Source organism: Diabrotica virgifera, chromosome 8 (assembly GCF_917563875.1).
Source record: "Diabrotica virgifera virgifera chromosome 8, PGI_DIABVI_V3a".
Taxonomy (NCBI): domain Eukaryota; kingdom Metazoa; phylum Arthropoda; class Insecta; order Coleoptera; family Chrysomelidae; genus Diabrotica; species Diabrotica virgifera.
This window is the reverse complement of record NC_065450.1, coordinates 150854255-150872891: the sequence shown is the minus strand read 5'-3', so window position 1 is coordinate 150872891 and position 18637 is coordinate 150854255. Positions and strand designations below refer to the sequence as shown.

At 30.7% G+C, this 18637-nt stretch overlaps 1 protein-coding gene across 1 annotated transcript in view; it reads left to right on the top strand.

Moving 5' to 3' along the window:
• The window catches only part of LOC114332038 (putative phosphatidate phosphatase), a 431124-nt gene that overhangs the window by 53106 nt on the left and 359381 nt on the right, over nt 1-18637 (top strand). Inside the window, exon 2 of the mRNA XM_028281745.2 lies at nt 11959-12110. Coding sequence (XP_028137546.1) covers nt 11959-12110 — 152 coding nt within the window. The remainder of the gene's footprint in view (nt 1-11958; nt 12111-18637) is intronic.

Sequence of the window (18637 nt, the reverse complement as noted above, 5' to 3'; positions counted from 1 at the left end):
CTGTTATGGCCCTGGTAGAGGAATATCGGGTTATTCCCCAGGCAAGGATAACACATCTGTATTCGATGTCAAACAGATTGCGAGCAGTCGGTGCTGAAAGAGGTGGACATACCCGCTATTGAATTGTTTTGTTTTGTTGTTAATTTTGTTTTGTTTTGTTAAGTTTCGTGCATTTGATATTTTTAATGAAAAAAACCTTCAAAAGCAGTGTTTATTTTACAGCTTTTCTAGTACGTTCTTTAAAGGTAAAATATTGCAAAACCTCTAAATTTTAAAGAACCGCTTGGATTGACATGGAATTTGGCATACACATAGCTAACAAGTCAAAGAAAAAAGTGATATTGTGCCGATGTGTGCTTTTGCCCTAGGGGTGCGTGTTACCCCATTTTGGGGGTAAAAAATAAATGTTCGAAATAAGTCCGGAAATGGACAAAATGACTAATTCTAAGTAACTTTTGTTCTATAAAGTTTTTTCACCAAGTTAATAATTTTAGAGTTATTTGCGAGTGAATATGTTAATTTTTCTACAAAATAACCACGTTTTCAGACGGTTTTTCGCAAATAACTCAAAAGGTAAGTATTTGGTCGAAAAAAAAAATTCTTTTAAAAATTATAGCACGTAAAAAAGTGAAAAACATGGTGTATATATTAGGTCACTATACGTAGTAGAAGTAGAGTTATAGCTAATGAAAAATAGGTTTATATTCGTCAAATTCCAAATCGAATATTTTAACGTGCCATAACCAAAACCAAAGCACTTTTTTGGGGAAACCTCATTTTAATTTTTTTAGTGTTTAAAAAATGCTTATTTTTGATTTTTAAAAAAAATTTTTAGCATAAAAGTAAACAAGTTACGCTCAAAATAAAGTTGTTCTTTTTTTTTGGTAAGAAATCGGGGAAATCACCCCCTAAATTAGCATTTCAAATGAACTTAATTGTTACAACTTCACAAGTTTCGTACTCACGTATGTATTGATCATATGATCTGTAAGTTTCATCGGTTCAAAGTCCTTATTTTTGAAAGAGCTGTAGTTAAAAGAGCTTGAACGAGTCACTTATCACGAGTGTATGCAAATTTAGAAACACCGAATCTTAACCAACTTTTGTCTTACAGAAAAACAGAAAAATACAGAATATTCAGAAAAGTAAAGCCGACTTTTTTATTGTATAAGATTTTTGGTATCTCAAAAAACTTTTAAGTTATTTTGAAAAAAAAGCATTTTTTTCAAAATTAAAATTTTTAAAAATTTTACTTTAAAACCAAATTTTTTCAAAAATAAGCACTTTGAATCGATGAAACTTACAGATCATATAAACACAACATAAGCAAAGTAACGTGTGAAGCGGTAACGATTAATTTTGGGGGTGATCTTCCTGATTTTTTTTTGCCAAAACAAAAGGGACCAACTTGATTTTGAGCGTAACTTGTTTACATTTGATGCTAGAATTTTTTATAAAAACAGAAATAAAGCTTTTTTTAAACACTTTGAAAATGTTGTAATGTGTTTTCCTCAAGAATGCTTCAATATTTGGATATTTCACATTGAATTATTCTATTTGGAATTTTTCGAACATAAAACTCTGCCTTTGCTAGGTATAGAGACCCAATATACAGGGTGTCCAGAAACTCTACCGACAAACGAAGACAGGAGATTCCTCAGGTAAATTTAAAATAATTTAACTCAATTCACTTAGTCCGAAAATGCTTCTTAAGGGAGCTAGAGCTCTTTGAAGATGGCGTCTTGTAATTAGTTTTTCTTAAATACCTCCAGAACGCTTCTATTTAGAAAAACAAAAATTGGTACGCGTATTTATCTTCAAGATATAAATCTAATCCAGACATTGCAAATTTTTAGTACCGATCATAGGCGTCCGTTTTGGGTAGGGCAACGGTTATTTTATCGCATAACTTTTTTATCTTTAACTTTTATGCATTTCTGACACTGGATTATTAAATTTTGAAGTATTCTAGTACTAAAAGGTACTCTTGTTTTAAATCGATAGGACACACCGTTTTCTAGAAAAATCGATTTGAAAATTTTTCACTTTCTGAATTACAAAAAAAAATTTCAAAAAAAAAACTGTTTAGAAAGACGAAAACTGGTACATTTATTCATATTCCAGAGATAAATCGATTTCATTAATTGCGAATTTCTAGTACTGGTCATAGGCGTCCGTTTTGGGTAGGTCAACAGTTATTTTATAGCATAATGTTTTTGTCTTGAATTTTCAAGCATTTTTGACACTAGATTAATAAATTATGAGGTATTGGAGTACTAAAAGTTACTCTTACTTTATGTTGGTAAAATACTTCGTTTTTTGTTGAAAAGTTCTTTCAATTTTTTTCAAATTCCAAAAACGAAAAACTTTCAAATCGATTTTTCTAGAAAACGGTGCATCCTACCGACTTAAAGCAAAAGTACCTTTTAGTACTAGAATACCTCACAATTTAATAATCCGGTGTCAAAAAGGCATAAAAGTTATGGACAAAAAAGTTATACGATAAAATGCCCGTTGCTCTACCCAATACGGACGCCTATGGCCGGTACTAGAAATTTGCAATCGATGGAATCGATTCATCTCTGAAAAGTAAATATGCATACCAATTTTCGTTTTTCTAAATAGAAGCCTTCTGGAGGTATTTAAGAAAAACTAATTTCATGACGCCATCTTCAAAGAGCTCTAGCTCCCTTCAGAAGCATTTTCGAACTAGGTGAATTGGGTTAAATTGTCTTAAAATTATCTGAGGAATCTCCTGTCTTCGTTTGTCGGTAGAGTTTCTGGACACCCTGTATATACCGTTTTTTTCACTTTTATTATAGGCTATAGTTTTGCTAAGAATATTTTTTTCGACAAAATACTTAGGTTTTGAGTTATTTGCGAAAAACCGTCTAAAAACGTGGTTATTTTGTTGAAAAATGAACATATTCACTTGCAAATAACTCGAAAAGTATTAATTTGGTCAAAAAACTCTATAGAACAAAAGTTGCTTAAAATTAGTCGGTTTATCCATTTCGGGACTTATCTTGTACATATATTTTTTCACCCTTGAGATGGGGTGAAACTCACCCTGAGGGCAAAAGCACACATCGGCACCATATCACTTTTTTTCTTTGACATGTTAGCTATGCGTATGCCAAATTTCATGTCAATCCAAGCGGTTTTTTAAAATATATAGCAAAAACCGTGAAAGAATGTATGTACTATTAAAAGAAGAGATATTCGGATAATTCAAAAAACAAAACCTTAGTGATATCTCCAGGATAACACAAAAAAAAGTTTGAAAAAAAATCAGCCCTCCAATTTTTCCACAGAATTTTTTAAAGTTAGGAGAAAATACAACGCTTCCATTCACCACAGTATAATGCCATCTAAGCAAAATTTTTTTTGTTATCGGAATAATAAAAAACGACATCAATACATGTATCATGTACCTACAAACTGATGCAAGAATGTTAAAAATCGGAGTAAAAATAATAAAGTTATAGATTGTCAAACTTAATAAAAAATTTTGGGTGGCGGAATTTTGTGCCGGTGAGTGTAGATCAATAATGTAGTTTTTTCAAACCAACTATAATTTGAGGTGTTTTCCTTTTTTTTTTATATATGTATTAACTTCTATAATTTAACAAAATCCTTAAAATCCTCTTACCCATAATAATGGGTATATAAAATTCTTATATCACTCTCATAATTAATTAATTCTCCTATAAATATAACCGCTAATAGACCAGGACGCATCTGTAAAAATATTAGTACATTTGGACGTTGAGAGGTGACTCAAATTTTTTTGCAGGAATGGCTTAAAAACAACTCAAATAATAATATTTGAGTTATCCTCCCTCTCAAAATGGTCCGAAACATTGTTTAAATAATCAAAATGTCAAAAAATGAAGGAAAAATTCGATTCTTTTCTTCGTTTTTTTATTACAACTTTAAAATTATTCATTTCCGAGAAAAGTTGTACTGACATAAAAGTTGGCTAATTAAATTTCCTACAATATACAATTGGTTAAAAATTTACAAAATAGTCACCCTTGTTGCAAAATAGCAATAATTGCGAAAAAACCATACAAAAACAAGTATTCGCATTTTACGTTTTTCAACCATTTATGCTACAATTAGGACCTTTATATTTCACCCAGAAAAACTTTATAATACAGTAAAACAATACTGTAAATTTCATTAAGATCGGTTTAATAGATTTTGCAAAATAAATTTTGCAATCCAGCTTTCGCAAAAAAAATCATTTCTTCAAAATGTTACAGGACTGAAAATAAAGCAGATAGCAAGTTGATTTTTTTTTCGTTTATAGAAGTATACTGTACCTTTCATGTGCAATTTGCAAAACTAAAATCGATTAACTACCACGGCGTCAAGAATTTTTTTAAATAAACATCAATTATTGGTGCTACGCGCAGGACAGCGGATAGTTTGCTCTGATTGGGCATTCCAATGACCTTTCAAAATGATTCTTACATTTTAATTTTTATTACATTTCGATATAAATAAATAAATTTGTTTATTGCAAAATAAAAACACATACTCTATACTTTGAAATACCACTATTTTTAGCAAAAACTTTCTTTGTTCATATATTTTAACTTAGAGAATAAAAGTTTATTATTTTTAAACATATGCAATTGTTTAAACAATATTTCACAAACAATAATAAAATTAATTTGATTTTTGTGGAATTAAAATATTAAAATACAACAAAATATAGAGTAAGAAAATAATATATTAGATAAAGATTGGAAGAAATTTTGGTGGAAATCAAGTTGTGTGAATCGAACACCGCTGTCCTGCGCGTAGCACCAAAAATTAATGTTAATTTAAAAAATTTCCTGACGCCGTGGTAATTAATCGATTTTAATTTTGCAAATTGCAAATGAAAGGTACAGTACACTTCTATAAGCAAAAAAAATTCAACTTGTTATCTGCTTTATTTTCAGTCCTGCAACATTTTAAATAAATGAATTTTTTTTGCGAAAGCTGGATTGCAAAATTTATTTTGCAAAATGTATTAAACCGATCTTAATTAAATTTACAGTGTTGTTTTACTATATCATAAAGTTTTTTTGGGTAAAATATGAAGGTCCTAAGTATAGCATAAATGGTTGAAAAACGTAAAATGCGAATACTTGTTTTTGTATGGTTTTTTTCGCAATTATTGCTATTTTGCAACAAGAGTGACTATTTTTAAAATTTTTAACCTATTTTATATTGTAGTAAATTTAAATATGCAACTTTTATGTCAGTGCAACTTTTCTCGGAAATTAATAATTTTAAAGTTATAATCAAAAAACGAAGAAAAAATCGAATTTTTCATTCATTTTTTGATATTTTGATTATTTAAACAATGTTCCGGACCTTTTTGAGAGGGAGGATAACTTAAATATTATTATTTGAGTTATTTTCAAGCAATTTCTGCAGAAAAATTTGAGTCACCTCTCAACGTCCATCTCAAAACAGATGCGCCCTGGACTATAACCTCTTCCAGTCGCTAGATATAAATAATGTGACAATGACCTTCCTAAAACATTTTATTGTCTAGTCAAGAGTCAAGTATAAAAATAAATATACGTCTTAAAAATTAAATGGAGCTATTTTATATTCTTTCGGCGTCTTTAAAACATTTAAGTTTCTATGAAGATAATAGATAAACGTAATTGTATTAATCTGACGAGAATTTAAAACTGGTAATCTAAGTCAAGGTGTAGGTTGATATAGAGTAATCACTATTCATATCGAGGTACATGCTTGAGTATAATACAGTATGTATTTACATTTAAAAGACACCACTAATTCTTAGGATTAAAAATACATGGTTTATCCATGTCAGCACTCCAATCAATCTTCTCTTTATCTATCATGTAATCATGTATATGGTCCGTGGTGTATATTATTAGATATATTATTATTAAATCTCATTATTTCACATATTATGTTCCTTTTTTTTCGGAAGTCATCTGTTAGAAATTACCTATTCCAGGATTTTATAGCCCTGTACCAGCTTGTACAGGTCTACCCGATTCGTATTATTATTTTTGAGTCACAAGATACGGTTGATTGAAAGTCATGCTTAAGCTAAAACGTATTAATAAAAGCTTCCTGTCGGAGCTTCCCCCCAGATTAACTTGGTAAAGCTGTTATTAGGGAGTCTATGGAAATGGCTAGCCCATCTTAACGTTGGGATTTAATGTCTTGAACTACGTCGCTAGACCTATACATCTCTTTCATCTCGGCATTTATTTTCATTCTCACTGTGTTTCCTACAATGTCAATGTCATACGCGCATGCTAGTAGTAATTTTGGTACTTCTTATAGGGTCTTTCTTTTCGTTCTACAGGAGTTGGCCAAACCCGTGTAGAAACAGTGACGCACTACAGCTACCTCGGCGCCATAATAAATAAAGAGTGGACCAACAACCAAGAGATACGCGCATCGAAAAAGCTAGATACTCCTTCGGGAACAGTCGCGCTCTTTTCTGTCACACTAAAACAAATTTTTATTTTATAGTATTTTTATTTACTTGTTATGTTAAACATATCTATTTGTAACAATATAAATTTAAATAAAAACTCAAGGAATACACGAAAACGAAACAAACTCTAAAATAAAAGATAACAGATACCTACAAAGAAACGGAATCAACACTAATATATAACCACACCCAAGTAGCACCCAACGGGTTTATTAAGTCTTTTAAGGTTGCTTTAAAACTGTAGAATAAAACTAAAATTAAATTGGTTTCTAAGTAAACCTTAAGGTTGCAATAAAACCGCTTTCAGCATAAAAGGGCCCACGTTGAAAGAGGTCAATAAAACCAAAAATAAAAACTTTTAAAAAAATTTTTTTCTTAAGCAACTGGTTTTAAAGCTGCTGTGAAGGTGCTTTTAAAACCATGTTAAAAGACACTTTAAGTGCAGGTTATAGCAAACTTAAAATGGTTTTACTCGGATTTGAGTACTGAAAGTTCCTCTGCTGTCCGTTTTTCCTAGACGAATGAAAGCGGAATGTGATCGTTTCCCTTTCGTTTTCTATATTCGTCGTCTGCTGTCTTATTAATTATTGAAAAAGTCGCAGATTAAGGATGTACCACTAAGAACTTTCAACACGAAAAATCTCAGTTTTAAAATACTATTTACCATTTTAATTCTTATTAAATTGGTGGATTCTGCATCTGAGATTCTTCAATTTGTTAAAATGGTTGTTTAAATGGAGACTTTTAAAGACAATTTACCATATTAAATGATTCTTTAAACCTACATACGCCATATAGGCCAACAAATTTTTACATGTGTTTTGATAGGTAGATACGTATTTGTAACCATAAAATAATAAAAAGTACTTGGTTATTTCGGACTGTCAAGGTAGAAAAACACTTGCGCACCCAATTTTATTGATAATGTTAACTAAAATAGATCTAAATAACTCACGTGCCCTAAAATTTCTGACTTTTGGCGATTAAAAAATAATAATAATAAAACAATTTCAATCCGAAAAATATTAATTTGAAAGAAAAATAATGTTATCTTCAATTTTAATGTTCTAATGTTAAAATAAATTAAATTCATGTCTTTAGGTCGCTTATTTATAATTTTTATGTAAGCCTTATATTGTAATCTACCATGGCTTTCAGCATCTACAGAAAGGAATATGGCCGAAAACCAAATTAAAACTATTTAGTTTATCGACAGAGAATTGTTAAGATCAAATTACACTAGAGCGGTTTAAAGTTTGAAATTTTGAAAAAAATTCATAAAACATGATTTAGTGGTTTTATTGTCATAATTCCAACGAACTTTAAATGCAGTTTAGATACTTTATAAACTACCCCTTGTGTGTGTATTCACATAGAGGGGATGGCATTAGATAAACTTTTTGCCACAGTTATTAACTACCCCTTGTAGATTATATATTTTTGAAGTTATACTTCTTTACCGGTGATATGTGGGTGAATTTTATATGGTAAAACCTACGATCCCGGCGCATGCGCATTATAACTTTGTTCTGATTGGATGTTCAAATGACATGTCAAAAATTATTCAATGTGGCGGCTGTGGCACAGCTGTAGTTAGATTTTTTATGGTTGTTGCGTTTTAAAATTTGTGTGAAAAGAAACAACAAACAAGAGTTAGTTAATAGTTATACTGCCTTTTTAAATAGTTTTCATATACCTATATTTTTGGACTTTTGGACTATTTTGGACAAGGAAAACTCATTCTAATTTGGTAAGTAGTTTTTATTATAATAATATTGTAATTATACATTTGCATTAGGTTGAAATACAGTAGAGCGTCGATTATCCGAACTAATTGGGGGACATAGGTGTTCGGAAAACCGATTTGTTCGGATAATCAAACTACAATATATTGATACATATTTATAGTCATACATATTTATCCACAAGTGAATAAAAGCCATATTTATATACCTACATATTTATATCTTGATAATGACAACTAGCAACTAAACAAAAAAGTGCAGTCTTTGCAACAACATAATTATTTTTGGATACAATATTGAAGAAAATTAAAGATATTTTAAGCGTCAATTACTAACGCTTGCTCGGTATTCGAGTGTGGGACGCGGGAGTCGATAGTTCGAATAAGCGGTCGTTCGGTTGATCGACGTTCGGATAATCGACGCTCTACTGTACATTTATTTTCTCAAGAATGGGGATTTTAGAGAGAAATCCCAAATTAGGTCCGATTTTTATTTTTAAATTATGATTTTTTGGCGTAGATTTATTTATCTAGTAGGTATGTAATGCTTTGATTTACATACCTAATTTGATTACCAACAAAAGTTCTACCAATCTTCATCTAATATATTGTTTTCTTACTGTTTTGTTATATTTTAATATTTTCTTCCACAAAATTTAAACTACATAATTTAATTATATTCAAAACAACTGTCAAACAGTAAAACGTTCAGTTACCCTATTTTTCCACATGACAAATAATGTGGAATTGGACGAGTGAGTCTAGGCTTAGATTACGAATCAAAGCGCCACGAAATTCACGGGTTCGATTCCCGATGCAAGTTTTTATTTTTTTTATTTTTTATGCATTTTATGATTGTAAGTATATTTGTTATATAATTTTTTTTTTCAGAAAATGCGTATTTAAAATTTTTGCCAACAATTATTATCGTTCAGAAATCATTTTTTCTTTGTGGCATTTTTCAATGTGTTTTTGTGCGTTTTATTCTTTTATTTTTTTAAATTTTTGGTATTGTCCTAAAAATCACATAATATGTAGTAGAAGTATAACTTCTTACGTGCGTACAAAGTACACACACATTCTTTTTTTAATAGTTTATGAAATAGTGTCGGTTAGTAATATTTTTTTTGCTAAATCGCAACCAGGAAAAAGTTGCCAACCGACTATATTTTTTTACCTTCAACTGGAAAAATATACTGAAGGTGACTGATTTTTATTATCGGAACTGGTAAAATTGACTAAACCTGATAAATTTTTGACTGCATTTTAAGAAATATAAGCTATCCGAAAACCATTCATTTTTTGTAAGAGGTAAAATTGTTGAACTAGAAAACTGAAAAATATAATTTACAGTAATTATCATATTAATAACAGGCCTTACTTTGAATCGTCTCGTCTTTATCCATACGACATGCATGATCAGTGAAATGTATAAATTTCTTATTTGAAATATGTACTGATTTCGTGGCATACTGCTACACTACTTACCAAAAGTAAATCTTTGGTACAATAGATGCCCTGAGCTTGTCAAAGCTAGGTTTAGGATATTATATATTCGTTTTCTACTATCCATTATATTAATAAAACAATACGATTATGTCGATCCAAAAATGAGTTATAATAATAAGTAATATCCAATACCGTTGATTGAAAATATTTCAATCAACGCCAATACTAAAAAATATAGATTTCAACTATTCCAAAATTCGGAGCACACTGACCGATATTCTGTTATTAACTACAAATCAAACTATGATTTGGATGCGTTCTAAACGGCTGAACAGGTTACGTGCAATAATAATGATAAGCTTCCCTTTAAAATTTATTTTTTAACGAAATATATCTAAGCAACAAAAACAATAAAAAACGGCAGGTAAATTATTACCAAGCGACAAATTCCACCTATTTTAGGTAGAAAGAAAGAACTATTTATCTTGTTTAAGAAAGTTACATCTAGATATAATTAAATAAACAAAAAATGGTATTTAATTAATGTGTCAATAAGTTATATTTCATAAATGAAATACCATGACGTCAGTTTTACTTTTCTTGCCTAGGGAGGAAAAATACTTTTCCTCCCTAGGGAGGAAAAGTACAACCTTTCTCCCTATAATCAGGTCCGGAAAAGTATACTTTCGGTAGAGGTAGGTGGAAAAAGTCATTTCTACTCATATTTAATTGGGTAATGAAAAAGGTCAATACTCACAATCTATATTTCTCTATTTTGACCTTAGAAAATGGCGACCGGTTTCGGGACCTACAGTACCTGTCCCATCTTCAGGCCAGTTAAAGAGGGCTTATTTTATTTATTGTAACAAATAATTAATAGATATCAGTTACAAAAGAGTTGTTACAGCTAACATGCACAAAGTTATCCGATGTCATCATCTCCTCAAAGGAAGACCTGCCTCTCAGTTTTTTCGAGTGGATCCTTTCTATATGTGTGTGTTACGTTAAAAGGTTTGTGTCCAGCTAGTGTACGGCTTTTAATATAGTCGATATGTTTGTTTTTTATACAGTATGGTGCAAATGAAAGGACTAAAATCCTTATTTCGCAAACCTGCGACTTTGAGAAAAAATCCCGAAACATGTCGATTTTTATTTTTAAATTATGATATTTGGGCATATAATGTATCATACTAAAGACGTCATCCATCTGGGCGTGATGACGTAATCAATTATTTTTTAAATAGGGATAGGTGTCGTGTGCAAGCTCATTTGAAAGTTTTTTTAATTCTCTATTCAGTAATATAAACATTTACATAAGTATTTATACAGTATGTCCAAAAAAATTTTTTAAATTAAATTATGTGAGAAAAAAAGAAGAAAGTATGTTATTTATTTAATTCAAAATACATTTTACTGTTATTCGAAAACAGAAACAAATTATTTCACAAATAATCATTGCTTTTCGATTAAATTCAATGTTCAAGGCTCCCACCAGCCACCTGCCTCTCGGAAGTTTGAACATTGAAAAAACAATGTTTATTTGTGAAAAAAACATTTTTCTCTGACTTGTGGCAGCAGTAAAATGTATTTTGAATTAAATAAATTACATACATTCTTTTTTTTTTGTCAAATAGTTTATTTATTTAATAATTTTTTTAGACACCCTGTATACATAATTATGTAAATGTTTATAGTAATGAAAAGAAAATTGAATAACCTTTCAAATGAGCTAGCACACCACCCCAATTTTCATTAAAAAAATTATCGATTACGTCATCACGCCCAGATGGATAACGTCACTAGTATGCCATATATGCCAAAATATCATAATCTAAAAATAAAAATCGACCTGTTTCGGGATTTTCCCTTAAAGTTGCCGGTTTACGAGATAACGAATTTATTCATTTCATTTGCACCATACTGTATACATATTATGTAGGTATGTATGTAGATGCTAGTGTTATGTGTTGTAGTTGTTGTCACTTACAAGTTGGTTCCAATTTTTAGAAATACATTATTAGTTTTCAAAATAGTTATAATGTTTAAAAACATAGAAAATGGACAACTACAAAAGAACGAACACACTTTTTTAAAGAATTGAAGTTTTTAATAAGAGGTCATGTGTGGTAGGTGGTTTTTGCTGCTGTTTTTAACAGTGGTGTATTGTAAAACTAGTATTTATTAAAACAAATAAGTATTAAGGATATCAAAATACATATGCAACCTACATTTATATTTTTATGTAGTCATATTAATCTGTGACATTTTTTTTTTTCAGTTGGATGGCCCATCCTATTTTTGTACTGTTGGGGAAGTGCGTACCGTAGAGGTGTGTTTTGTGATGATGAAAGTATTAGACATCCATTTTTACCATCGACAGTTCCTAGTTGGACACTATACATTACCGGATTTGGCCTCAATATATTAGCGGTAAGTCACAAATTTGAGCAAGTTAAGATCATAAAATTAAACAAGGTGAAAATGCGAGAATTATCATAACGAAAACTTTGCTTATGGTTAGCAAACATCATTTCTATATTACTAGAGATTTGTATAATAGTCCTGTCGCCAGGGGTGTACAACGGCCTCCTTAATTCAGATGGACTTACCCAAGTTTTTTTTATGTATTTTGACCCGTAGAACACGAATTTTTTGGGTAACAGTTGATCCGGATGTCGATAAGATTGTTATAAACAAAGAACTTGAGGAATTAAATAACAGAGATTTTTCGGAAAACAAAACATTTTTTTGTATTTTTTGGGCGATTCTCAGCAAAAAATGATCTTATAAGTTTTTTCGTAGGATGCATAGTTTTCGAGATAAACGCGGTTGAACTTTCAAAAAATCGAAAAAGTGCAATTTTTGAACCCAAATAACTATATTTTTGGGTAAAAGTCGATCCGGATGTCGATAAGATTGTTATCAACAAAGAACTTGAGGAATCACATAACAGCGATTTTTCGCAAAACAAAATATTGTTTTGTATTTTTTGGGTCATTCTAAGCAAAAAATGTTTTTTCGTAGGATGCATAGTTTTCGACCTGCGATTGAACTTTCAAAAAATCGAAAAATTTCAATTTTTGAACCTGAATAACTTTTGATTGAAAAATAAAATAGCAATTCTGCTTACAGCATTTGAAAGTTCAATTCAAATTCTATCGGTTTTAATTACTTTCATTGCTAAATATTAATTTTTTTATTGTCAAACAAAACTATAAACATATAGTGATTGAATGATGTTTTCAATGCATTTCCCATTTGAAATCGAACGAGTAGCGCGCATACAGACAATTTCTACGTATAATTACGTACCTTAAAACGCATGCATTGGGCACGGGAAACACTATGTGTTTATGGCTTTGTTTAACAAATAAAAACTTAATTTTTAGGAATGCAAATAATCAAAACCGATAGAATTTTACTTGAACTTTCAAATGCAGTAAGCAGAATTGCTATTTTTTTTTAATTAAAAGTTATTCGGGTTCAGAAATTGCACTTTTTCGATTTTTTGAAAGTTCAACCGCGTTTATCTTTAAAACTATGCATCCTACAAAAAAACTTATAAGATCATTTTTTGCTGAGAATCGCCCAAAAAATACAAAAAAGTTTTGTTTTCCGAAAAATATCTGTTATTTAATTCCTCAAGTTCTTTGTTTATAACAAACTTATCGACATCCGGATCAAATGTTACCCAAAAAATTCGTAATCTACGGGTCAAAATACATAAAAAAAACTTGGGTAAGTCCATCTGAATTAAGGAGGCCCTTGTACCCCCCCCCCCCCCGTGGCGACAGGACTATATTTATTAAAAAATAAAATAGCAATTCTGCTTACTGCATTTGAAAGCTCAAGTCAAATTCTATCGGTTTTGATTATTTGCTTTGCTAAAAATTAAGTTTTTATTTGTTAAACAAAGCCATAAACACATAGTGTTTCCCGTGCCCAATGTATGCTTTTTAATATTCGTAATCTACGTAGAAATTGTCTGTATGCGCGCCTACTCGTTCGATTTCAAATGAGAAATGCATTGAAAACATCATTCAATCACTTTGTGTTTATAGCTTTGTTTAACAATACAAAAATTAATTTTTAGCGCTGAAGGTAATCAAAACCGATAGAATTGGACTGGAACTTTCAAGGACTTGAACTTTCATATTTTTTGACAGCAGTAAAAGTATTTTGAATTAAATAAATTAAATATTTCTTAAATAAATTAAATATTAAATTATACTTCTTTTTGCGTGAATTAATTTAATTCAAAAGTTATTTTTTGGCCACCCTGTATAAATAATGATGTTAATGTTTATATTACTGAATAGACAATTTAATTACCTTTCAAATGAGCTACCACACGACCCCTATTCCCTTAAAGAAATCGTCGATTACGTCATCACGCCCAAATGGATGACGTTACTATTGGGTCATACACATATGTCAAAAAATTATAATTTAAAAATAAAAATCGATCGGTCTTGGGATATTTCTCAAAAATGGCCTGTTCTAGAAAAATTAAATTTATTCCATAATTTTGAACCTCACTATATTTAAAAGCATTTTCTCATATTTTACTTACTTATTCCTATTCACTCCATGCGGAGCACAGCGCGTCAACTATCTGCCTCCATTCTGTCCTACCCCTTGCACTGATCTTTATTTATGCCCAGGTTTTCCCAATAACATTAATTTCTTTCTCGACACTTCTTTTCCACGTTTCTACGGGTCTACCTGTTCTTCTCTTTCCATGTGGTGTATATTCTAAGGCTTGCCTCGCTATGTATGTGTCAGGTCTCCTTAGTGTGCGCCCCATCCAACTCCATTTCCTTTTGCATATCATCCTCACAGAACCCATACGATGAAGATGGACCTCATCACAGGCTTAAAAGAACGTGTCATAAGGCCGTTTCATCACGTGTATACCTACCAGATCTTCAGTTATTGAGAACCATTATGATTACGAAGTCTTATCTTTCACAAACGCTATACAGGATGCTTATTTATAATACGGATAATGTGAATAATCTGACACCATTTTATACAAGATCTCAGAACATTGCTTGCATACCATCATGAATATGTTATCACAAATAATAAAGATTATTGACAATGTAAAAAAAGCAACAAAAAACATCAAAATCATGACTGTTCAAAGACGAAATATCCTATAATATACAGGGTGTCCAGAAACTCTACCGACAAACGAAGACAGGAGATTTCTCAGATAATTCTAAGACAATTTAACCCAATTCACCTAGTCCGAAAATGCTTCCTAAGGGAGCTAGAGCTCTTTGAAGATGGCGTCATGTAATTAGTTTTTCTGAAATACCTCCAGAACGCTTCTATTTAGAAAAACGAAAATTGGTATGCGTATTTACTTTCCAGAAATGAATTGATTCCATCCATTGCGAATTTCTAGTACCGGTCTAGTACCGGTTCTAGGCGTCCGTTTTGGGTAGGGCAACGGTTATTTTATCACCTAACTTTTTTTTATTTAATTTTTAAGCATTTTTGACTCTGAATTATTAAATTGTGAGGTATTCTAGTACTAAAAGGTACTCTTACTTTAAGTCGATAGGATACACCGTTTTCTAGAAAGATCGAATAGGCCTCGAAAATTTTTCGTTCTTTAAATTAAAAAAAAAAAAGATTAAAAAAAATATGTAGAAAGATGAAAACTGCTACATTTATTTATATTCCAAAGATTAATCGATTTCATTAATGGCGAAATTCTAGTACCGGTCATAGGCGTCCGTTTTGGGTAGGTCAACAGTTATTTTATAGCATAACTTTATTGTCTTTAATTTTTAAGTATTTTTGACACTAGATTATTCAATTCGAGTACTAAAAGCTACTCTTGCTTTAAGTTGGTAAAATACATCGTTTTTTAAATTTTTCTTTTTAATTTTTTTTCAAATTCCCAAAAGTAAAAACTTTCAAATTGATTTTTCTAGAAAACGGTGTGTCCTACCGACTTAAAGTAGGAGTACCTTTTAGTTCTAGAATACCTCACAATTTAATAATCCAGTAACAAAAATGCTTAAAAGTTGAAGACAAAAAAGTTGTGCAATAAAATAACCGTTGCCCTACCCAAAACGGACGCCTATGACCGGTACTAGAAATTCGCAATGGATGGAATCGATTCATTTCTGGAAAGTAAATATGTATTCAAATTTTCGTTTTTCTAAATAGAAGCGTTCTGGAGGTATTTAAGAAAAACTAATTACATGGCGCCATCTTCAAAGAGCTCTAGCTCCCTTAGGAAGCATTTTCGGACTAGGTGAATTGGGTTAAATTGTCTTAAAATTATCTGAGGAATCTCCTGTCTTCGTTTGTCGGTAGAGTTTCTGCACACCAAGTTAGACAAAACGAACGTAGTGTACAGCATCAATTGTACTCAGTGTGAGGCTCTATATATTGGTGAAACTGGGAGGAATCTGTCCAATCATATTAAGTATTTCCCACAAAAGTGACTGTAGAATAACGAAATCATCTTTTGCTTGGCCCTGCTTGGGCAAAACATGTGCAAAAATGGACTTTGATAACCTTAAAATTTTGTGCATTGAAGGTAAGAATTTCAAAAGAAACTTTTTTGAAATGGCATGTTTACTACAGTGATTTTATGCATATCTCATGAACACTAAGAAATTCGTAAAACATGACTATCAAAAATGTAAAAGAGATGAAATCAAATAACCATAGCTCACGTTTTTAGGGAAAATATGACACATTAAAAATTAGCAAACTTCGTTTAGTGATGAGTAGCATAGTATATAAATTTATAATATGTAGTTGTTTTATCGTATTTTTTATTATGATACTAGTTTTTTGTTAAACAAACTAAATGAGAATGAAACAACAATATTCCCGAAGGAAATATTTAGAATTCGATGAAACAGCCAAATGTATTTGGCACGGTGTACAGTGTACATTCTCCAAGATATTGATCCCCGGGTTATACTGATATTTGGGTTTATAGAACACCCTATGGAGCTCTCTGCCATCGCTTTTGTTGGCGTAAAACAATTAAGCGACAGAGTTGAATGTAATCCGTTAGAGATTTCTGGAAAATTGCACACAATCACGAACTCAAAAAGGTGAACAGAGCAGTACTGAGTAAAAACATCGCCGAAAATAAGTATTTAATTCTATAAGATAAGAATTTGCCAATGTTCCATTATTAGGCGAGCGGCACACCCTAATTTGAGGCTTAAAAATCGAAAAAGCGACTATGATAGGTGAATAGCAAATTTTGGTAATTCTTTATGTTTTCGAGGTCGCTGAATAGGAATATGAAGTTTATTTTTATCTAGAGTTGGTGGAACATGTCCAAAAATCAACTTTTAACCAATAATGTGAAAAACCAATTTTGATGATTTTTCAAATTTAACTCACTGTATCTTTGGCCGCTGTAAATATTTCCTTTTGAAAATTTTACTGTATCATCTTCGATGTATTTAGATAACAACAAGATTTGTCAGAAATGTTTTGAAAAATTAATAGAGGAGTTGTTAATTTTTAAACATTTTGTCGTCAGATTTCGTTAGTTTCATGTTTACTTAAAAAAGTTGAGTGAGAAGCTTTTTAGTTTATAATTTTCACCAACACAGCATTAAAACATAAGTCATGAAGAAGTTTTCTGGAAAATTTTAAGTCAAAATAATGCAGTAGGAAAATGTAATGTGACTTTATAGACGAGTGGCACCCCCCAAAAAATCGCTTATCTCTGGAGATACTGACCACGGTGTGGTGAATGGCTAATTTTTTCCATACTTCCAAACATATTTTGATGGTGCTAAAAACGAAAATGAGGTTTATCCTGAATTTTAAGTGGTGGAACATTGTCAAAATCGCTATTTTGCCCTAAAAATGAAATAAAAATGAAATTAGGTTTTTTCCGTTTAACTCGCTACAACTGTTATATTTTAATATTTTTTCTGAAATTTTTATAGTATATATTACTCAGCTTTCTGAAGACAATGGAACCTGTTACAATCTTTCAGTCTTATTATAATAAAAGTTATGATTTTTTTAAAGTAAAAGGTGAAGATTCCTGAATTGCAAAGTTTAATCGCAAAAGTTAAGTGACAAAATTTGAAATTTAGCTTTTTAATGAAGTGTATGTTAAAATATAGGGTACAAAGAACAAAATTTTTACTAGAAAAAAAAATGGTGCAACTTTTAATTTTAATAAAAACGTGATTTAATTTTTTTTTACAAAAACAACACTTCTAAATAGGTTGTTGGCAAATATGCCACTAAAATCAGAGCTAAGAGGTGATATTTACAACGACTGATTGATATGGCGTTCATAGTAAATTCATAGTTTCTCTAAAAGAAAGTCAATAAGTCAAATATATTTTTATTAGATTTTCGCCGATCTGTAGCAGTTCCTTAATTAACTCTTAGTTCAAGAAGTATATAGTAGAGAGATCGAGAACATCAGTTTATAAAGTATTTTCGAACACAAAATTTGATGGGAAAGAACATTTTGCCATCGTCAAGATCAGAAAAGTGAAGAGGAGAGGCGATGTCTAGAAAAAAATTAAAAAGCCAAACCACTAGGTCAAACATATCGTGGAAAATATACTGTAACATTGTGTAAAAAATTGCGTTATAAAATATAAACTATGCAATTTAGACAAGGCGAAAACGGCGGGTTCGTTGGGAAAAATATTCCCATGAGATTTTTTTGCATAGGTAATCACATTCGTGAGACACCTTAGAATAAGGTTCAAGAAGTCGCCCACGCGAAAAGTGGTCCAAATTTTTTTAAACAATTTTTTTTAATCAAATTGCAAAAATCAATATTTTTGGCAAGGACAAATTTTTTTTAGGTTTTTTGGACCATTCTGGACAAAAAAGGTCTGTTGTATTTTTTCTCTAAAGTTGATCGTTTTCGAGTTATAAGCAATTTAAAATTTGAAAAACTCGAAAATGGCCATTTTCAAGGCTTAATAAGT